General features: G+C 50.9%; 8 protein-coding genes across 8 annotated transcripts; 4 read left to right on the plus strand and 4 right to left on the minus strand.

Annotated features, from left to right (window-relative positions):
* Positions 1-35: 35 nt before the first annotated feature.
* Positions 36-2,861, minus strand: N7446_009787 (uncharacterized protein; the record flags this gene model as incomplete). Its single annotated transcript, XM_058518532.1, has 1 exon — positions 36-2,861. The coding sequence occupies one exon, from the start codon at positions 2,859-2,861 to the stop codon at positions 36-38; it is 2,826 nt and encodes a 941-aa protein (XP_058369320.1).
* A 241-nt stretch (positions 2,862-3,102) lies between these two features.
* N7446_009788 (glycoside hydrolase family 5 protein) lies at positions 3,103-4,715 on the minus strand (the record flags this gene model as incomplete). Its single annotated transcript, XM_058518533.1, has 4 exons — positions 3,103-3,786; positions 3,831-4,211; positions 4,290-4,554; positions 4,618-4,715. 4 exons carry the CDS (start codon positions 4,713-4,715, stop codon positions 3,103-3,105), a joined length of 1,428 nt encoding a protein of 475 aa, XP_058369321.1.
* A 471-nt stretch (positions 4,716-5,186) lies between these two features.
* N7446_009789 (putative APSES transcription factor (MbpA)) lies at positions 5,187-7,862 on the minus strand (the record flags this gene model as incomplete). The annotated part of the gene is made up of 3 exons (XM_058518534.1): positions 5,187-5,866; positions 5,916-7,569; positions 7,623-7,862. 3 exons carry the CDS (start codon positions 7,860-7,862, stop codon positions 5,187-5,189), a joined length of 2,574 nt encoding a protein of 857 aa, XP_058369322.1.
* A 343-nt stretch (positions 7,863-8,205) lies between these two features.
* Positions 8,206-9,252, plus strand: N7446_009790 (uncharacterized protein; the record flags this gene model as incomplete). The annotated part of the gene is made up of 1 exon (XM_058518535.1): positions 8,206-9,252. One exon carries the CDS (start codon positions 8,206-8,208, stop codon positions 9,250-9,252), a length of 1,047 nt encoding a protein of 348 aa, XP_058369323.1.
* A 313-nt stretch (positions 9,253-9,565) lies between these two features.
* On the minus strand, positions 9,566-10,352 carry N7446_009791 (putative glutamine-serine rich protein MS8; the record flags this gene model as incomplete). Its single annotated transcript, XM_058518536.1, has 3 exons — positions 9,566-9,671; positions 9,738-10,117; positions 10,221-10,352. The coding sequence occupies 3 exons, from the start codon at positions 10,350-10,352 to the stop codon at positions 9,566-9,568; spliced, it is 618 nt and encodes a 205-aa protein (XP_058369324.1).
* A 3,102-nt stretch (positions 10,353-13,454) lies between these two features.
* On the plus strand, positions 13,455-15,081 carry N7446_009792 (sugar transporter family protein; the record flags this gene model as incomplete). The annotated part of the gene is made up of 3 exons (XM_058518537.1): positions 13,455-13,631; positions 13,686-14,360; positions 14,437-15,081. 3 exons carry the CDS (start codon positions 13,455-13,457, stop codon positions 15,079-15,081), a joined length of 1,497 nt encoding a protein of 498 aa, XP_058369325.1.
* Positions 15,082-16,606: 1,525 nt separating this feature from the next.
* On the plus strand, positions 16,607-16,933 carry N7446_009793 (uncharacterized protein; the record flags this gene model as incomplete). The annotated part of the gene is made up of 1 exon (XM_058518538.1): positions 16,607-16,933. The coding sequence occupies one exon, from the start codon at positions 16,607-16,609 to the stop codon at positions 16,931-16,933; it is 327 nt and encodes a 108-aa protein (XP_058369326.1).
* Positions 16,934-17,028: 95 nt separating this feature from the next.
* Positions 17,029-20,455, plus strand: N7446_009794 (GPI inositol-deacylase; the record flags this gene model as incomplete). Its single annotated transcript, XM_058518539.1, has 3 exons — positions 17,029-17,154; positions 17,209-19,799; positions 19,851-20,455. 3 exons carry the CDS (start codon positions 17,029-17,031, stop codon positions 20,077-20,079), a joined length of 2,946 nt encoding a protein of 981 aa, XP_058369327.1. The 3' UTR covers positions 20,080-20,455.
* Between the last annotated feature and the right edge of the window lie 1,392 nt (positions 20,456-21,847).

A 21,847-nucleotide genomic window follows, 5' to 3' on the forward strand; every position in this document is an offset into this window, starting at 1 on the left:
TCTATGGTTCATAACAGTATCCGTTTTTCATGTACTTAGTTACCCGTAACTTCAGACTGCAACTCCTTCAGACGAGCCCAGCCTTCGCTGTCTTCCCAGAAGTCCTTGCCCTTGCCCATGATTCCGCGCACGGCACTGCGAGACTTGAACCGCCAATCGCGAGCGACGAGCTCGGCTTCGGCATTTCCCTCAACGGTTTGATCTTCACGGTCCATGGGGCCATACTTGGCATATCCGTCTCGGATAAGTCTCTCGGTAGCACGCACAACTTCCAGCCAGGGCTTCTCATCACCCATTTGGAAGGCACCCTGTGCGTTAGCAGCAACAGTAGCGCGCCAGGCCTTTTCGTGGGCTTCGAATGCGGCGAAGGGACGTTCACGCCAGATCTCGACGCGAGCGACGAGTAGCCACAGGGCTGAGGAGTGAGTGATGAGTGGAACGATGTTTTGGTCAATCAGGGTGATGATCTGGCCGGGGATTGTACCCGTACGAACAATGGGAACCTCGGAGGGATCCTCGGAGCGGATGAGAAGGCGCTCGTATTCGAATGCTGTGGTCAAGAATTCGACCAGCATAGCCAGGATAGGGAGATCGACGCACTTCTCGCCCTTCTTTGCGCTGACGAGCTCAATGATCCGTCTTTGGGCAGTGACCAGGTCGCGGAAGGGTGTTGATGGAGGTGGGATGGAGGCTGCGACGGTTAAAACGTTGTCCCAAATGCGGGCATCGGTGTTTTTGAGTTGCGCTGCGCGTTGTAGGGCGGCGAGGGCCTCGCGCTTGCGTCTGTGGGGCTCATTTTCTTGGGTTGTGATTTCGCCGCTGGCCTCGTCGACTACGACCTCTGGGCCTGATGACTCGGGGGCTGATGAGCGCAGCATGGCGGCTGCAAGGTTAGACCAGGCTTCGCCATCTGTGTCGTCGATTTTGACGGTGCGGGTGAAGGTGTCGGTGGCTTCTTCCCATTTTTGTTGCTCGAGTTGGACACAGCCGAGAGCGAACCATGCTCCGTGGTTAAGGCGATTGACGTGTAGACTCTTCTTGTAGGCTTCCTCGGCCTTTTCTAGTTCGGGTGGTGTGAGGGTGAGGTAGTGGCGAGCCAGAGAGCGCTGGGCACGGGCGTATCGCTGCCCGGAAACCTCCCAAGCACGCTCATACAAGGTTTCGTCCTTGTCGATATCTCCCAGAATACAGAGCAGACGGGGAGCATCTGCCGGCAATGGTGACCGCTCTGGTCCATCGAACAGCTCATTTTCGTCATCCTCATCTGGTCCGGTGGGCTGGTACAGCTGGCGGCGGATGATGCTCTTTGCCTTGCCTTCACGCTCAGTTGCGGCATAGCAGAGTGCGGCCTCAGCCCACATGTGCAGTCTCTCGTAGATCTCGAGGGCAGTACGCAGACCACCGAGGTCAACCCAGCGCTTGGCCAGCTCAGCCTCGAGGTTCCACCTTGTTGAGAAGTTGAGAATCCAGATGTGTTCGAGACGATCAGCGGCTGGGGCAGATTCGGATTGCTCAGGACGTGGCAAGAAGGTCGTAGGTTCACCTGATTCTTGCTGAGCGGCTGCGTCAGAAGTAGCAGTGTCGGCAATAACCTGGTCCACAAGTGCCTGCATTTGCAGAACAGCACGCTCAACGGTACGAGAACGGTAGCCCTCTACCCGACTACGGACCAGAAGGCCTTGTGTGTAGATCTGCCAGTTAGAGCTGCCACCATCGAGAACACGAGTAGCGTAGGGGTGTGTTTCCTCGCGGGTGAGGCCGTTCTCAGGTGCGGTGTTAGTGATGGCCGAGGCAAGGGCCAAAAGAAGAGCAGAGTCTACAGGGTTAAGCATGGGCTGGTTGTTGGCGTCAACGGCCTCCAAGCTGGCCGACAGCTTGCCCTGAATTGCCTTGTCTTGCTCATTGGGCTTTGAGTCTGTGAAAGAAATAGCCTCAAGTAGCGTATCATCATTTAGATCCACATTCTTGGGGCCGGAGGGCTTCGAGGATAATGAGGCCTCATCGGCACTCTTAGCCAACACAACAAGCTGACTGATATCGCGATTTTGGAACTTCGTCCGCTTACCCAGCTTACCGGTCAGTGCAAACTCGAACTGCCGCACCTTGGCGGCTTCGTCGATATCTGCCCGAGCCTTCACGTCAAAGCCGTGGTGTGTATGAATGATGGCCCTTTCCAGCAGGAACCGTCCTCTCTCGTCTGCGTTCAGCTCAGCCTTGTTCAACTCTTCGACGTCATTGTAGATAGCATCCTGCAGGGTGCTCGTGACCTCGGACAGCATCTTCTGATGCAAGAAGTTGACGCGCATGCGTGCTGTCCTGGCCACAAGCGGACCCTCAGTGAAAGCATCGCTCAAGAGGGCCTTGGCGATAGCAAACAATTCCGGGTTGGGTGTGAGCTTGTATGCTGCCTCTCCATCCACAGTCAAGTCGCGGATAATCTTTGCCCGGACAGTTCTGAGGGTTGTGGTTTCGCTTCGCAGGGACGATGGCAGCGAGACTTCGGCCGAGTTGAATTCGAGGGGAGGTCCAGTGACATTGGACTGCAGGAAGCTAAACAAGGCCGCGAGTCCGAGGTGCAGCATCTGGGACTGCTTTTGTTCGGTGGTCAGGTCGTCACTTGACTGAATTGCGGCGCGTGCCTGCTCTGCGACAAAGGCGGTATAGGATGTTTCGCCTTGTGCGACCTGCGCAATGGACTCGTTCGAGGCATCGTGGCCCAGGACCTTTTGGGAGAGGGGCAGGCTGAAGATTGGAACGATGTTGTCGGACGTCAATCGAATGGGATCGAGCCGGTCCTTGAGATGGGAGGCGCCGTCAAAGATACCATTCAAGGTAGACGGGTATGCAAGAGATTCAGCCATTGTCAAATCTCTGTGAAGTCAAGAATGTTCGCAACCCCGCGATCTTTTTCGATTTTTCTGCTTATCGATAGTGTGCGCATAAGGTGCGTGGGTGTTGGCGCCTCAGGCCTATTTCCAGGAACACGTGGTGTTGCCACGCCCTACTTAGAAATCACAATGCCCTCATTACACTGCACTTCACTGCGATTTATAAGATCCAAACACTATTATATCACTCCCAATCAAGCCATAGCTCATCCATCTAACCAGACGCATGTGCATGATCCCTCAGAATACGATTTAATCCCTCGCGCTGAACACAAACGTCAAAGTGGAAACTCCAAGCCAACTCTTCTAGATCCTTCTCACTCATTCCCCGAAACAGCGCGGCAAACTCATCCACAAAAGAAGCCGCCAAAAAGGTATTGAACACATTACGCATAACATGCATTTCAGTGTTCCACGAGGTAGGATAAGTATCCTTAGCCGTAGGACTAACACTATCAATCCAATCAACCAAAGGCCTCAAAGCAGCCTCAGGAGCAGGAGCAGGTCGTCGGCCCCATTTATCAAGCCAGAAATCCCTCTTCTTATCGAGGAATGGCTTGAGGGTCTTGTTCCATCTGCTTTCTGGATTGGTGTAGATCATGCCTTGCAGCCCGATGTCCTTGTATAGCCAGATTGACCAGCTAATGTTGTACTTGTCGTAGATGCGCAGCTGATCACCGAGGAGATCATATCGCTCTTGGTTGACGATTTCGGCGTCAACGTCAATGGTTTGGTCTGCGTAGACGGGTCCGAATTCTCCATTCCAGACTGGTGTCTTTTTCTCGGTCATAAATTGTGCTTTGCGCTGGTATGACCGCTCGAGGTAGGCCTTCTGATCGGCTGTTCCTTTGTAACGGTCACCAGTAGGGAACCCCATGGACTTAACAATGGCATCAGACTATGTCCACATTGACAAGAACAAGCAGAGAATTTCCAACTTACCGAATAATCATGCATGGCATAAACACAATTCGGCAAAACCGAATCAAAACCCTTCCACTCCATCGCAAACGTATTACCATCCAACCAAAGGATATGATTTCCATCAATCGCTCGAATGGCCTTCTCAATACGCGCATAGAAAGCAGGCAATCGAACATGCTCAGGGTCACAGGGCTCATTCAGCGGATTATACCCAGCAACCCAAGGGTTATCCCTATATCGAGCGGCAATCTGTTCCCAAAGCCAGACAGTTCGGTCTTGATGATCCTTATAATCCCAGAAAGCGGCATAGCCGGTTGGATTATCGGAATGCCAGTCTGGATTCTGGCCGCCTGGGACGGCGTGCATATCTAGGATGGTATAGATGCCTTGTTCTGCGCACTATATCAGATGGACGAAAGTCATAGTTAGTTCACAGATTGAATATTGTTGGTGGTTTGCATAGATGTCAAGACTGACCAGGTTCACTACTCGATCCAAGTGCTTGAACCCTGATTCCTTCAATGAGCGCGGGTTCATATCATCTTCGAAATGACGATAGTTGAATGGAAGTCGGAGACAGTTTAGTCCTAGCCCGGCAAAGAACTGGGCGTCTGCCTCGGTGAAGAAATATTCGAGCCATTTGTCGAAGAAGAATTCGTATTTCTCTGGTCCTAGGGCTCGGAGCATTGCGGCGCGGTGCTGGGCTTCGTGGCCTGGGAAGCCTGTAATGAAGTTCTCCATGCTTGAATGGACACTGTTAGTTCAATCCCAGACGGGAAGGCTCGTATAGGGTAAGAGTGTTCACTTCATCCATCCTCCCAGAGCAGCTCCTCGTAGGACTACTCCCTCTCCATTGTCGTTGACGATCGTGTCGCCTTTGACACGTAGAAATCCGGTTGTCATATTGTAGATTGGTAGATATATTAGTCGTTGGAGATGCCTGCGTAGAGAGACAAGTAGCAAAAATGTAGTGTCCTACATGATGCCCATAACTATTTATAAACACCCAGTCCAGCTGGCAATTTATCCGCAAGCTCCATCAAAGCACCTTGGCAAACGCGGGGGTACAGGGCTAAATGCCCCCGAAGCCATCTTGGTAGGTGACACGCAGAAAGCCAAGCCAAGCCCACCAAGCCCAGAAGTATCACGAGCCGGCTAATCTCACCACATTTTAGCCTGTACGGAGACAGTTGTACGATACGTGAACCAAACGACGTGTACAGGGATACCATGTATTCCTCGCTTCAATAACAAGATATGTGCCAACGGGCATGAACGTATGCCACCAGGGTATTTTATCGTACAAAGCATCAACGCCTAAGCCAAGCCAAGTCGCCCAAACGCTCAAAAGGTATCAGACTTCCACGTATTGCGTTACCAGTCCTGCCCACGATCCCGCATCAAGATCTCAATCGCCTCGTCTTCCGGAACGGGATTATCGTTCAGTTCCTTCACGCATTGCGTGAGTCCTTCTGCTGCTTCGTCTACTTGTTCTGCTGTCCAGCCTGTGCATGCCATCACCATCCTACGGTAGTTTTGACCGAGAACTGCGTTCTTTGCCTTGAGGCCGTCCACTTCGGCCAGTATCCCGCTGTTAAACTCTTTGTAGCATTGAGCTTGACGTCTGAGGGCATCTGTGCTTGGTATAGCGGATAAGAAGGCAATTTGTTGCTCTGAGAAGCCAGAGGCTGGGTCAAAGTCTTCGGTGAACAATGCATCAAATGTGTTGACGTCGATGCCAGAATCCAGGTCGGCATCACCCACCACGACTGTCCTGTTAGGGTCTAGTCCTGGTGTGTTCTTCACAGTAACCAACAAGCCCTCTGAAGATCTTTCTAGATTCTTGATACGCCGGTCGAGCTCCACACGCTCGGAACTCTTGCGTCTGAGTTCATCATATTGTTTTTGCTCGATTTGCCGAGCTTTGGCAGACTCGCGGATCTTTGTGTGCCAGTGGTCGAAGCTCTCTTGCTTTTGTGTCAAGCTAGAGGCCAGGTCTCGGTCAATGCCACCGAGTGTCTCCTCGACAATTGAGCTGATTTGAGACATTGCCGCTAGATCTGTCGTTAGAAGAAACAAATATAATCAAAGGGGAAAACATACCATCAAGAATCTCCTTCTTTGACTTCGCCAATTGGTCGATAAATGTGTCGTTACGGTTGCCCGCTTGTTGAGACTGAGAGTTTCCATCGACCATATCGACACCAACACCATAATCTGCCGGACGAAGACCAGTGTGGTTAGGAATATGAGGATCGGCACCAACTTCTAGAAGTTGTGGAACAAGGACCGAGCGCGCACGTCCCGCTAGATTGAGAGCCGTGTCGCCTTGATCATCACGGAGATTGACAATCTCAGAGATGAACCGCCCTAGTGAAATGACATCACTGCCATGAGTCCCATTTGCTGCATCTCCATTCGAAGTTGGAACAATGCCCCCGTGTCGTACAATAAACTCAAGAAGGGCTTCTAAGTAGTGCTTTGCGGAGACGTGTCCGCCACCACCAGTAGCAGCCATAACCGCAATATGATGCAGGATGGTACGCCCACTGTAATCGACCATGTCAATGGTTGGAGCAAGTACTTGAAGCAAGCGAGGGAAGCTTCGATAATCTAAGTTGTTGCGAGTCCCCACCGACTTTTGCAAAGCCGTCTCTCCTGCACCGTTCACTCGCGAGATGCTGACACCTTTAGCGATAAGGGCATTGAGGAGTGGCATGCGGGCAAGCATAGCAGCCCAGTGAAGGGCATTGTTTCGGTACTCATCAAGAGGAATTTCAAGGTCATCGCCAGTTAACTGCACCAAAGCTGGGTGGTTGGTGAAATCTTTGGTCCGTTTGTCGAGGAACAATGTCATGATGAGCTTCATCTTTTGGAATCTCTCTGGAGTAGAAGCAGGGGCCAGGGACTCGATTCCGCGTTTGGAACCATCGTCCATGGGGGGAGGTGGAAGATCCATGTCTTGGTAAAAGGAGTCGTTAGGTTCTGTGGGGGTAGGTTCGTGCATGGACAGGTTGGATGGGTCACGAGGTAGACCGATAGGTGGAGCGTGGTGAGATGCAGAGCGCATACGTTTGCGCGGGGGTTCTGCGAGGTCGTCATGATCGTCTTGGGTTTGGTACCGATTCTGCAGACTGCCAAATCCACTGTCGGACATGCTGTACATGCTCTGCTGGCTGCTGAATGGAAGCCCGGATTCCTGGCTGCTCATCTGCTGTGAGGGCTTTCGAATCACGCTGGGCCGACGGCTATTGGAACTGGGCGAGTCGAAGCGGGCTTTGCTGAGGGCGTTGACTGCGGTGGCAGCGGTTCGCGAAATATTCTGGAAGAAAGTTCCTTGCTGCGGCTGTGACGTGCTGCGATTTTCTGCGCCATTGTAAAGACGCTTGCGTTGCGCAGCCATTGCTTGTTCTTTGGTGGGTGTATCTATGGTGCCTTGAGCGGGTTGTCCAGAGCCGTCAGGGCTCATGTCATACTCCAGCAACGGCCGGAGTGATTCTTCAACGTGATACTCTCTACACAGGTCGACACCGCGTTGGTAATTAACCCACGTTCCCTGGTATTTTCCGTAACCACCTTGCACTTTCTCGTGTTCACCAGCGGCAATTTCTTTCTCGAGTGTTTTCGTTCGACGTGCTTTCACGATACCGGCAACTTTCAAAATCTGTGTTGCGTTCAACCAGGAATCGGACCGACGCTTCATCACAGCAACTCCATTCACTTCCATTTCATAGACGGCGACGTTGGAATAAACCGCCTGTTCGAGGCTAGTCAGTGGAATGTTTGGTGGGGATGTGGAAGGCCACGAACTCGATAAATCTGTGGCTTGTACTCCTCCTGGTATGACATTACCGACCCATAGTCGTTGGAGCCATCATATCCATTAAAGCTGTTTCTCGGTAGTCCGTTCGCGTAACCAAAAGAGGACATCTGAGAACCCTTAGGAGGCGGAGGAGTTGCGCGAGGGGTGGAAGAGAGGGATTGCGAAGCATTCAAAATGTTGTAGGCCATTCCATTCGCCGACCCTGTACTGCCCTGTGAGTAGGACATGCTGGTCTTTTCCCCAGAAATGTCAGCAAGGATACCAATGAATGGTTAGCAAGGGGAGAGATACCAGAGATACCGAATGCCGGTTGGAATGACGCGGAAAATAGGCGCGTGGCTAACCCTCTGGAGGGAAACCGCCAAACCAAAATACCATTCAAGGCCCCAAGGCAAGAAGAATGTGTCAAAAAATCGAAACCGATCGAGATCAAGATAGGCTCAATGCAAGGCAAGTCGCGGGGTGAGGAGAACGAAAAGGGCGCGTCGGAGTTCCCGTGACACGGGACGCCAAGGTTTTCGCGTTTCTCCGTTTCGGGTCGGGCACTTTTCCCTCGACTCTGAGATCAATATGGCCAGGCCACAACCTTCACATTGGCTGGCCAATCTTTCAACACCACAGCAATGGCGCCATTTACTACGCGCTACGCTGCGCGAATGTACCTACCTACCTGATCCCGTCGCCCGGAACTACATGCGAGAACATATCCTCTCCAGATACCGTGCAGTATCTTCCCGTCGCTCCAACAAGGCTGGTCCTCAGATGGTACATGCGGCACGAAATGCTCTTTCAGTTCTACGGCGTGCAAATGAAGGCTACTCGCGACCCCTCGAGAAAGTACTCTTGCTATCATACGGTCGCACAGGAAAACGGCGACATGAAATGCTGGCAGAATTTCTAAAGCCCGAAACTGAAATCCCAAATGACACCCAATCAGCCAAAGAGCTCATCTGCCAACCTACCAAGTTCGGTGAAGGTTGGCAACCTCCATCTATCGTGAGGAGCCTGGCACTCTCCCATACGAGGAACCCAGTGATTGCATCAGTCCGAGTTAGGCCTGTGATCAAGGCTATATCTCCGCCAATTCCCAAAGAAAATATTTGGGGCAAGGAACTGGCCCAGTCTCGAAAAATGAACATTCGAAGAAAGTGGTATTTCGCCACGTTGAGCAGCCTGCTGCCGCCGTTACCGGAGAATGATCTCCGCACGCTTGATGGGTTGGTCTCGGGAACAATACCCTGGGAACCTGTCAAGCGGAGAAAGGGAGTGAAACCCGAGACCGACGCCAGACCTGAAAGCGAAATCTTGAAGTTGCTGGTCAAGGGTCCTGAGAAGGAAAATACCTTTGCCGACTTTGCCAATGGTCGGCCACATGTCATCACAGCCAGATTTATGCGTCGGCAATGGAGACGTATTTCTGCGCTTGTGCCTCGGCCGTATTGGAATGAAACGTCCCAAAAGTGGCGTTTTGAGTGGGATACGCCAAAGATGGTCCCCACGCTGTCCTATAGTCTGGATAGTAGTATCGACTCAGAGGCTTTCTTCAAAGAGCCACCGCAGCCACCTCGGGGGACGGCGAAGAGACCTCCGCGGGATGAGCAACAGCAGCCGCAATAACATATTAACGAGCAATATTATAATACACATGTACACTATCTCACCAATCAAGCGGGTCTCAACCCCAATTGGGCAACCTAGATTGCTACATTACCATGAGAATTCCTTCAAAAATTCGGCAATGCACAACTGCCATTTCACTATGAATACACAAAGGCATTAGGATAAACATAACGCGTGAGGTCACCCAGCTATCTCCAAAGATAGCCAAGGCATGAAATCAAGTCACAGCAACAAATACAGAAGAACGCATGGTATCAAAGTAGAAAAAGAGAGCATGTCAGTTGCCAACCATCACACATGGTTACACAACCTAATCGCTATCACTAGACGAGCTCGAGCTCGAACTAGACCCCTTGCGCTTATGCTTCTTATCCTTCTTATGTTTCTTCTCTTTCTTGTGTTTCTTATCCTTGCCACTATGCCAAAGAAAAAAGAAGTCAGCCATCAATCACCACACCCAACAGAAACAAAACTCAACTCACAGCTTATTATTCACGAGGTTGGCTCCAACAGCACCCAAAACAGCACCGCCCGCGGTACCAAGCGCACCATGGCCCAACTTATGACCCATAAACCCACCAGCAGCACCACCCATCAACGTCGATCCGAGGCCCCTCTCACCCTCAGCTCCGGGTGCCCCAGGGTGTCCCTGCTGTTGTTGAGGCGGCGCACCACCGTAGTAAGAGGCACTCTCACCACCCTGCTGGTAATGCTGCTGCTGAGGCGGATAGGGCGAGTGGCCACGGTCCTGGGGAGGCTGGCCGTATCCCGGACCGCCCGGGTATTGACCCTGACCGTGACCCTGTTGGTACTGCTGGTCATATGGGGGAGGGTGACCCTGTTGGCCGTAAGCGGGTTGGCCCTGCTCACTTGTCAGCGGTGTTCTTGGTACAATTACGAGATACGAAAGGTGAGGAAGTTCTGTGCGGGTCTCATGGCGGGTTGACGGATTGGGGTTGAATTACCTCTGGTGGATAGTAGCCTTGTTGCGGCTGGGGATGGCCTTGTTGCGCGGGGTAGTAACCTTGGCCATGTTGGTCGTAATATTGACCACTGCCGCCGTATTGGTTTTGCGGGGGACCTCCGTAATGCGACATTGTGGGATTAGTGTATGCGGTTGGTCGAGGGTGAGGATGAGGACAGTGATGGAGAGAGTATATAGGAGAGTGAGAACAAGGAAGGAAGTGTTGAGGCGGGACAATAAATATGCTCACGGCATCAGGGGATCCGCGGGGCTGAGCGGATGAGCACCGCCTCACGTCCCTCAGACCGGCTGCACAGCCTCCTCGTCCTGAGGCTTACCTTCTTCAGCTGGAACCTACATTGTGGCATTGCCTGTGCTTTGATCTAAATTATTGTAGGCATACAACTACGACTAGATAGGCCACTTAGGGCCAAGACCGTTGCCCACTGTTGCCCCGCACTCTTGCTGCAAGGAACCGAGATGCATTTCGGAACGGTCAAGATATTTATAGAGTCTATGAAGCAAAGGTATTCTTTGATACAGTGATAATCATAGGAGGCAACTCCGATATACTAGATTTACTATGAATGAAAACACTCACTTTCAAGCTGCATCTTTCTTCAAGTTTAGGCCCGCTAGCTACGGTTCAAGGGGCTTCAAACTAGGATACAAAAGCCTGCACCCTTCATAAATAGCATGTTCTCTGTCAACGCAGACTTCTTGAACACCTGCGCATGGATAATGGGGACCTCGACCAACACGAGGATATTTAAGCCCCGACACTCTATATACTTCGCAGTACCTTTTAATTGACAATGATCGCGACATCACTATTAGTTGCTTGCTTCGGTGATATGACGACGTAACACCCTTTCTTTTTCCCTCTCTCCTCCCCCCTCTCTCCCCTTGACTTTAAAATAGAACGCTTCCAACACTATTACATTGCCTTCCTAATCCTCAGTTATCAAGTCCGTTAGCGGGCACGTTCGACGCGTGCAGAAACCGATACATAGAGGGAGGGAAGCACTATTCAATCAGTCTTAGCCATGTCGTCCACGTCTTACTTTAGGGGTATTAAGATAGGCGATGAGAACTAAAATAGAGAAGGATAATCTATTCTTCTATGAAAGGGGAGGAGAATATGTAGTAATAGAGGCGATGAAAAACTAGAGCTGCTAAGACTGGAAGCCCTAGGTGAGACTGTATCCTAGCTATGCAACACGAGAGACAGCAAACTGGAGGGCAATGGTAAGACCGGTGACAGAAGGCATTGGTCCGATGCGTGCTAGGTCAGCCTAGTCTAATTTATTATGTACTGCGGTTGCTAGGCCTATAATAATTGGCGACAAGAACACGGGAGATCTTATCAAAACTGATGTTATGCAATCTATACATTTGGGATCTTGCAGGAGGGCACCTCGGAAAGAGTTGCTACATAGTATTTACTTATTGAATGGCTACCAGAAAGGAGGGGAGCAAACACACGATATAACCTCGTCATTCTGCTTGATTTTATTAGGTCTCCCGTAAACATGTAAGACTTGCCTTGGGTCATGTTCTGAATCTTATCGCGGTCTGTTATGCCCAATTTAATTATGAAGGGCTGGTGTCGTTGATACAACGGCTGAGATGCCGGGACAGTCATGGCACCCCCCACGCTAGAGGCCGACCGGGCCGAATTGGAATAAACTTTTCAGCTTCAGTGGCTAGGGGCGCACGTATCCAACCGTGGTGTTATTTGTTGTAGGCAAGTTTCCTCGCATCGGGATCGCCTTCAGGTCATGATAAATGGAAAGCGAAGAAATCCCCTCTTCTTTTCTCTAGTTGGAGGTGGGACACGCATCTGGGCACCTAGATACATTGTAACGTTACTCCCATGAATAGACTTAACATGCCCAATCTAGAAAAGGGCCACGATATCCTTGGACACCTAGGTACATGGCTCAGAGTGCTACATGAAGATCGAAATTCCCCGTGCCACGCTAACTTGAGCAAGTCTCCGCTGAGCGATATGGGGACCACAGTATGAGCACCAATAGCAAAATGCACGCAAAGCAAAGGATGGCCAAAATGGCATAGATGGTAGCCGTCCGAGCGTGGTTACAAGAAGCTTTTGCCAATCGCATGGCAAGTATTGGCATTGGCGGCAGCTGCAGCCAAGAATACTGTAGGTTTTGAGGGGAAAGTATAGGGATGCCAAGGGAAGGCGGATTCTACCCTTGGTAGGTAGCCAGTTAACCGCTCTAGTTCAGTGACGGGGAATTGCGGGGTCTCGGACGTCCCATGCCACATACATGATGCCGGCTAATAAAACTGAGTTCCGTACGGACTTAGGAATAGTCGGCTTATGCTCTACCGTGGGTGTTCACCTGACTGTGACCACTGTCGGGCATCATCGGAGGATGCCCCCAAGCCACCGAAGCCTGTTCCAAGTCTTACTTGGGAGAAGCAGCGCTAAGCTTCGACTTTGGACGGGAGAAAGGTTAAATGTGTCTTCCCGGTTTGAAGCATCTTGTGGTTCCTCCACGTGGAATATCCAGATTCTGCGGGGACATCCATGGATATTTCTGTGCCCAGGTATGCGCAGAAAATCAGCCTATATACCGAGGGTGGGAAGTCGGGTTGTTTACTAGGTGGGTCATAAGATTGTCCTTCTCCACAACCCCGGTCTGGGCAGAAATCCGGAGTATGTCTTGGCCGGGGTTTGATGTCAGACTGTGTATCTTATCCGAAAGAATTCAGTATAAGCCCTAACGCTACACTCTAGCGTAGTTTGCCCGAGTTTCTCCATATCTCCCCGAATCCGGCAGAGGAAGCCTCCAAAGGTAACGGCGGTAGAACCCAATCAGCAGAGCTAGGGATGTCTTTGTTCCGATATAGTGCCTTGCATCTGCTGAACCCAAATTGGCCAGACTCTCTGGATTGGCTGAGAGGCGTTACGGAGGCTATCTAGGAGGTCTCTGTAGAGAAGGGATCGGCGCGTTGGGATCCATTCCCCCAGGTTTCCAGGCTGACCTGAGGCGAATGGTGGCCATTTGGATTTTGGCTTTTGCTTTTTACTTTTTGCTTTTTGACTCGGGGCCCCAGAGTCGGTCCTGGTATTTAGAATGCTGTCCCCCGCGTTTGTATAAGATCTCCTTCTTTTCCCTACCGTTGGAACCTTGCATAAGTTCAGGATTTTCCCCCCCTTCTTTCTCTCTACTGCTACACCCTGAGGTTCACACCAGTAGCAGCCATGGAGACCGATGCCAAGCCCCAACATGCAATCGCGTCGCCAGACGTGGAGGAGAACATGAGCGTCAGCAAATACATCGCGACGCGCTTGACCTCACTGAAACCACCGATGAACCCCGCGCCAAACCCGTTCAAGGCCCTAACCCTCCTAAACCGGCAACAGTGGCTAAATTTCTTGGTACGCCGATCCCCCGTAAGGCTGAACACAAATCAAACTAACCATCTATCACAGGTCGCATTCTGCGGCTGGTCATGGGACTCCTTCGACTTCTTCACCGTCTCTCTGACAACCTCCCAGCTCGCCAAAACCTTCGACAAATCCATCACCGACATAACATGGGGAATAACTCTAGTCCTAATGCTCCGCTCCGTCGGCGCCATAATCTTCGGAATCGCTTCAGACCGCTGGGGCCGCAAATGGCCCTTCATCGTTAACCAACTGCTCTTTGTCGTCCTCGAGCTAGGCGCCGGCTTCTGCCAAACCTACAAACAATTCCTGGCCTGTCGCGCCCTCTTCGGTATCGCCATGGGAGGTCTGTATGGTAATGCAGCTGCCACCGCGCTCGAGGACTGTCCCGCCGAGGCGCGTGGTATTATCTCCGGTCTGCTGCAGCAGGGTTATGCTTTTGGATACCTGCTCGCCACGGCTTTTGCTCGCGCGCTCGTTGATACGACCCCGCACGGATGGCGTCCGCTTTATTGGTTTGCGGCTTGTCCGCCTGTTCTTATTATCATCTTCCGTTTGTTCTTGGGTGAGACGGAGACTTTCCGGCGAAGACAGGAGACACGCGAGGAGATGCGCGGTGGCGTTGCTGCTTCGTTCTTGTCGGAGGGCAAGGTTGCGCTGAAGCGTCATTGGCTTCTTCTTATTTATCTGGTATTGCTGATGGCTGGATTCAACTTTATGGTATGTCACACACCCACGCTACAGCTACAACTTGCGGTCACATGTATCATTGCTAACATATCACCCTACTATCCAGTCCCACGGCTCCCAGGATCTCTACCCGACAATGCTAGAGAACCAATTCAACTTCTCCAAAAACGCAGTCACAGTCACCCAAGTCGTGGCAAACCTAGGCGCCCTCACAGGCGGCACACTCTGCGGCTGGGCGAGTCAAATCTTCGGCCGCCGCTTCTCAATCATTGTCATCTCCATCGTCGGCGGCGCCTTGCTGTACCCCTACACATTCGTCACAAACAAGAACGTTATTGCCGCCGCCTACTTTGAGCAATTCATGGTCCAAGGCGCCTGGGGTGTAATCCCCATCCATCTAATGGAATTGTCTCCTGGCCCGATCCGCACGTTCGCTGTTGGAACGGCTTACCAGCTTGGAAATCTTGTTTCGTCGGCTAGTTCGACCATTGAATCGACTATTGGTGAGCGGTTCCCCTTGCCGCCTACTGAGGAGACGAAGCATCGCTATGAGTACGGCAAGGTGATTTGTATTTTTATGGGGTGTGTTTTCGCTTATGTTATTCTTATTACATTTGTTGGGCCTGAGAGATTGGGGAGGAACTTTGATGCTGAGCATGATGCTGATTTGCAGGTTGTTGCTGCTCATCGGGGGATGGATAGGAAGGGGGATCCCGATGAGGAGAAGGGGAGGGTAGAGACTGTGGAGTAGATTTCACAGTATTATTGTGCTTGATCCATATGATTTCTGAAATTTTCCCTGGGATTATGTGATTGGAATGTTTGTCTTGGATATCTTTTGTTCGTGGCTATACCTATACCTGTATGTCGCGGATCGTGTCCGGCCATTCGTCTTAGTTCGCTGCTCGCTCTCATAGCTCCAGAATAGAATATATATATTAAAAAAAAAAAAAAAAAAAAAAAAAAAAATATATATATATATATATATATATATATAATCTGGAAATGTAGAAGACTAGTTAGCCTGGCTCTCTATATATGCCTCGACAACACACTATTCGAAACACTAGAATCAGAATCTGCTTAATTGTACTCGCTCACTCTAGCCCACCGAGCTAGTCCTTGGGTTGAAAGGTATCTTCATTCGAAATAAATGACAACAATATATGAAAAGTACCCACCTGCTACTGTGAATTAAAGTGTATTAGTGTCAAAGTGCCAATTGTGGAGGTGTGTCTAGGCCAGAGGAAACCAGGTCGGACTGCAGGCTCTTTATAGCATCAAAACCCCGCACTTGTCTTACGTGAGTTGGACAGGGATTAGAATTACAGGCGACTAAGATATACTGTAGATGCGTGATAATAATAGAATTAGGTATGGCATGACTTCATAGGTTTAGCTGTAGATACCCGCTGAGTTAGGTTAAGTTAGTTACCCGTGTGCATATGGAGTACAGGGTCTCGTCACGCAATTTCTCCTGATTATGGAGTCATGGAGGATCAGGAGAGTTTATATTGCGAGTGCAATTAGGAGGATGAGAAAATGCTTCATAGGTAAAAAGGTGAAATGTTAACACAGAGATGCCAGTGTATTGCTTACCTGTCGGTGGTCAGTGTTACCGTAGTGCGAATCAGACTGAGACATAACTAGAGCTAATCAAACCTGGTTGGCCCTTCCAGACCTTTAGCAGCTCAGATTCAGCATAGATATGCATGTCTTCGGTGTGACTTAGGGACATACGCGTCCTGCAGGAACTGTTAAGCTACGATACACGGTTGCCTGCTGTGCCCGCAAATTCCTTGACTTTGTCCAATATCCACGTACGCATTTGCTGATCATTGAAGATTATATACCATAGGCATTTAGTCTAAAAATTGAAAACATGGGGCTTGCTCTCTATTCAAGCTCTGTAAAGTAGATGCATGTCTCATGCCAAGCCTGCAATGCCAATTGCGTCCAAAAGAAAAAGCAGACCCTAGAACTTCATTTCTCTAAAGACCCTACCCCGACTGCTACAGTACACTACTACACTATCCCACTTCCTTGCGTACCCACAATAATAAGGGACTCAGGGACTTTTCTCTATGCCAAGGCCCAGAGAAACCACCAACCGCCCTTCCATTATCCGTCTTCCCTCGCATTCCACCCCTTCCCTTTCCCTCCCCATCCTCTATCCTTACTCGCCTGAGGGTTTGTGTGCGAGGCTTGACCCCCTGCGCCAAGAAACCCGGTCCCTGTGCCTGTGAGTGCTGGATGAGCCGGCTCCGCCTCCTCCAATGCACAGACGCTCGTCGGGCTCCCCTGTCGAGGACGAAGATTCCTCGGTCTCCCGAACCCCAGACGACCATGGCTCCAACGCCCTTGACGAGAAATCGCGATCCCAGATAGCCCGGCGCGGCACCAGCTTTGACCTCCGTCGCGACGGCAGCGCGACACCGCGCTCCCGGAATTCGAGCATGTGGCGCACCCCGTCCTCCCAACCTTCCAACGATACCAAGACCATGCCATTGGGCTCCCCTCGGCTCCCGATGGAGACATCCTCCCCGAAGGTCGTCGCTCGCGACAGTCCCGTCTGCGCAGTCCGTGGTCCTGCTCGATCCTGACGGCGTTTACGACCTGCGTCGCTGTGGCGATTTTGATCTCCATTGTCCATTCTTTCACCGATCGGCACGTCGGCGGTGATGGTTGCGGTGTGCCGATGATGAGTCCGACCTTTATTCGCATGTTGGAGTTTGATACGGAACATACCCGCTTTGCGAGCAAATACAACCTATTCGTGTACCGGGAGGAAGGCGTGGATCCTTACACTCCGGATAACATCGGGGTATGGTGATCTGGATTTGTGACATGCGATTGACCTGGGCTGACTCCTTTCTAGTTGACTGGCGTCCCCGTTCTTTTCCTTCCCGGTAACGCCGGCAGCTACCGACAGGTCCGGTCTCTGGCCGCCGAGGCCTCGCGCCATTACTACGATGTGGTTCGACACGATGAGAGCAGACATGCGGCCGGAACGCGGAGCTTGGATTTCTTCATGGTGGACTTCAACGAGGATATGGCGGCGTTCCATGGACAGACTCTGTTGGATCAGGCGGAATACGTGAACGAGGCGATATCTTACATTCTATCACTTTACCACGACCCGCGACGAACGCGCCGAGATCCTGGCTTGCCAGATCCGAGTGCTGTCGTTCTAATCGGTCACTCCATGGGTGGAATCGTGGCTCGAACTGCTCTGACTATGGCCAACTACCAGGCCAATTCGGTTAACACGATCATCACCATGTCCGCGCCACATGCAAAACCACCTGTCTCCTTTGACTCCGATATTGTCCACACCTACAAACAAATCAACGACTACTGGCGCGACGCCTATGCGCAGACATGGGCTAATAACAACCCCCTGTGGCACGTCACTCTTATCTCTATCGCTGGTGGTGCGCGTGATACGGTAGTTTCCTCCGACTACGCCAGTATCTCTTCCCTCGTGCCCGAGACACACGGATTCACCGTCTTCACGTCTTCGATCCCGAATGTCTGGATTGGGATGGATCACCTGTCGATCACTTGGTGTGACCAGTTCCGCAAAGCAATCATCAAATCTCTATTTGAGATTGTCGATGCCCGACGCCCTACACAAACGAAACCGCGAGCGGAGCGCATGCGTGTTCTGAAGAAGTGGTATTTGACTGGATTGGAGCCGGTAGCGGAGCGGACTCTACCACAGAAGGAAGCAAACACCCTTCTGACACTTGAAGATAATGCAAACACCATTCTCGCCCAGGGTCAAAGACTGATCCTGCGCGAGTTGGGCCTGCAACATGGTCCGGATGTGCGTCTTTTGCCGATTCCTCCTCAGGGAGTCTCCGGTAAGAAGTTCACACTGCTCACGGACCAGACACTCGAAAAGAGTGGAAACATCGAGGTTCTATTCTGCAGCGTCTTCCCGCTGTCCAATGGTCGTTCAACCAACTTCCCATTGAATTTGGATTTCTCTGGTGGCACGGTGGGCTCGACCCGTTTGGCTTGCAAGAGCGCGGCCGAGGACAGCATTTACCTGCCTGCTTCAACCCTCTCATCAAAACATGCCTATGACCGTGTCTCGCCGTTCTCATACCTCCAGTATGACTTGGAGGGTCTTGCGGAACATCAATTTGTAGCTGTCGTGGATAAGGCTAACGTTCCGACTTCGGGATTCCTTGTCGCCGAGTTCTCGGATAGCTCTGATGCGATGATTCGGGCTAAGGTGGGCTTGGGCGGCTTGCTGAGTGCTGGTCTGAAGATGCGGCTACCCGCGAACCGGCCCATGCTCACAGAGGTCAAGATACCCGCGCTACATTCCAGTCTGCTTGACTACAAATTGAAGATTACCCGGCACCCACAGAAAGAGGAGTTGTTTGCTCCGTTGCTTCGGCAGTCTGTCTCCGACCCTCATGAGTCGAAGTTTTTTGTTAATGTCAACGAGGTCAACGTAAACCTGCATGGTATGGCACCATACATGCCGCCAGCGATTCGCGAGCATGCTGCTCTTGGAGGCGTGTCTTTCCATCTGTGGACGGACCCAAGCTCCGAATCAACAGTCGATATCTCTCTTCAAGTTGACCTCACCAGTAGTCTTGGTGAATTGGTTATGCGCTATCGAACCATCTTCGCTGCGTTCCCACTGCTTGTCGTTGCTCTCGTTCTTCGCAAGCAGTTCCAGATCTATGATGAGTCTGGCTACTTTATCCCCTTTACCGATGGTCTTGACCGTGCTCTGCGATCTTCTTTCCCACTCTTACTGGTGGCCATGTCGCTGTTGGCTACCTCCTTGGCCACCACGAAAGCCTTACCCCAGACTGACGAGACTCTTCACTGGCGGACGAATTCTACCGAGACTCCAGTCGACTTCACCAAGAACGATCTCTTGCTGGGATCCCAAGACGCTTTCTTCTGGTTCCTGGTCCCAGTCTTTGGTCTTATCAGTGTTGGAGTCTGCGTGCTCGTCAACTACCTCGCCCTTGCCCTCGTCAACATCTTCTCGTGGGTGTACGGGGTTCTGCATAGTAAATCAGGCTATATCCGGCGTGAAGACCGCGGCAACCTGCCGATATTCAATACCCCAACGCCTCGACGACGCATCGTCCACACTGCCATCCTCCTGGTCCTTGTCTCGACTGTTATCCCGTACCAGTTTGCCTACATGGTTGCCTGTATTGTGCAGCTGGCGACATGTGTGCGGGCACAGTGGCATGCCAAGGAAACCAGATCCACCTCGCACCTCAACTTCGGTAACTATGCACACTCGATCTTGATCTTGATGCTGTGGATCCTTCCTATCAACGTGTTGGTTCTCCTGGTCTGGGCGCACAACCTCGTCGTGCACTGGTTCATGCCCTTTTCATCCCACCACAACGTCCTCTCCATCATGCCCTTCCTTATCCTCGTAGAGACCATGACTAGCGGCGCTATGATTCCGCGTATCACAACCAGGTATGTACCATCACTGCCTATATCATATAATTCGAATTAACACCTCTACAGGTTCCGACACATCACCTCCATGATCTTCTTCGCCATCGCCATCTACTCGGCAATCTACGGCGTCTCCTACGCCTACCTCCTCCACCACCTCGCCAACCTCCTCGCAGCCTGGTTCGTCGGTATCTACCTATTCGGCAACAACTTCTCCCCGCGCCGTCTCTGGCGCATCATCGATGGCGACGAGCTTCCCTCGGAATCAGGAAGCAGTCACATTAAGAAAAAGCCATGAGTCCAGTCCATTTTTAATCCGCCTTGTTTGTTTTGCCTCGGAGTTGCAAGTTGCACCGCGCATTTGGGTCTGGAGTTCGAGCGTTTTTCTTGTCTTTGTTGTTTTATTTCTCTTTGTACCTTTGTACAGACGTCGTGATCCCTCGTTCCTGTCAGCATTCATGTTCATCTTACCCTGAACTGAACTAAACTCTTTTATCCTCTCTGATACTACTTGACGCTTGCAACCCAGATTTTCCGCTTAGGCTTCGTTTCTGGGTCACAGGAATCCTGTGTATATACTCTTGTGTCTTTTTTGTGTCTTTGCTTTTTTGTTCGACCACGATCTTGGACATAAAATATGGGTCTGCTGCGAGGATGGGATGGGATGGGATGGGGCAGGTTTTTCCGATTCGTGGTTTTTGTATGTGTTTTGTTTCCTGGTCTATAGAGCTGTGCATCACATACTAATTAAATTACCCTTACCTATACATGTTACCTTCCTCTTTATACTCATGCAGGCGGATTTATACATAGGCTATGGATCTTCATTTGCGTAGTATGTAACATGTGAATAGAATATCCGCGGCAATAATATCATCTTGTTCCAATCTACCTCGCCAGGGGTAGTGACGTACGTACATACACTGTAGGTACGTACCTCCATCACACAGAACACAGAACCCCTTTCCACATCGCATGAACCTGTCCAGCCACACAGCATCAACATAAGACCGACCCTCCGATAGGTTGCTTCGTCTTACCCCTTTTCCAGGTTCAGTAATTATCCCTCTCGAAGATGATAGGCTCATCATCTTGAGATCAGCACTTAGGGGGCTCGCTACATGTTCATGGCTACATGTCGATAGGTTACTCCGTACTGTAATCTGCATAGTATATATCAGACAAACAGACCAAAGGCCAAAGCGCATTCCCAGCAAAAATATGTAATAAAAAGGGGCTGAATATAGTAAACGTGAGACAGGGGTCTTGAAAGGAAAAGGGGGCAAAGCCACACTAGGACACAATACGAGCAAGGCAGAAAAAGGAAGTGATTAAACAGTAGATTTGCGATATTGGGATCTACTGTAACAGGATCAAAGATTGAAAGATAATAGAGTTATTCCCCTTACTCCTTGCCCCATCTACCCCGGACTCGAAGATAATATAGTAAGTCGGGGGTGGAGACATTGTATGCGGCCATAGTCCTGCAAGGCTAAACACCAAGACCAAGATCAAGACTAACCCTAGGTAAGACTAACGCTAAGGAAGGGGGGCAAAATTCGCCCCTATCCCTTCTTTCCCCATTAAATAAACAACTGGGGCCTTTGTGCTATGCGGATCGGATCCACTGTCTAACTGTAGAGACGGGGAGGTGCAGATGTACCTAAGTGAAAGTGATGACCTCGACCCGACGTAGGGTAAATAAGAATGGTAAACGGTGGCGTTTCAACGCTACTATTGAAAATTATGAATAGAATCGAAAGACACTGGGTAGTGTAGAAAAAGGGGAAGTTATTCCGGGCTCAAGATCTAATGATTCGCTGCGGGTGAGTCGGCAATCGTTAAACGGAACAATGCTGAAGGGAAAAGTAAGGATTCGTTCTGTACTCCCGTGGCTTACCGATCTCCCACGCTTTTTTAGCTTTTGGGTTTTGATTGGATTTATTGAATTTTTTTTTCTCTTTTTTTCCCCCTTCTTTTTTTTTTTTTTTGCCACCCGGTACTTTTCGCGGGGGATAAGGTCACGATAACACCCGTTCAGCAAGGCCCCAGGAGTCGGGTGTTAG

This window comes from Penicillium canescens, assembly GCF_028828765.1.
Source record: "Penicillium canescens strain IBT 15451 chromosome Unknown utg000006l_segment0_segment0, whole genome shotgun sequence".
In the NCBI taxonomy this organism is placed as follows: domain Eukaryota; kingdom Fungi; phylum Ascomycota; class Eurotiomycetes; order Eurotiales; family Aspergillaceae; genus Penicillium; species Penicillium canescens.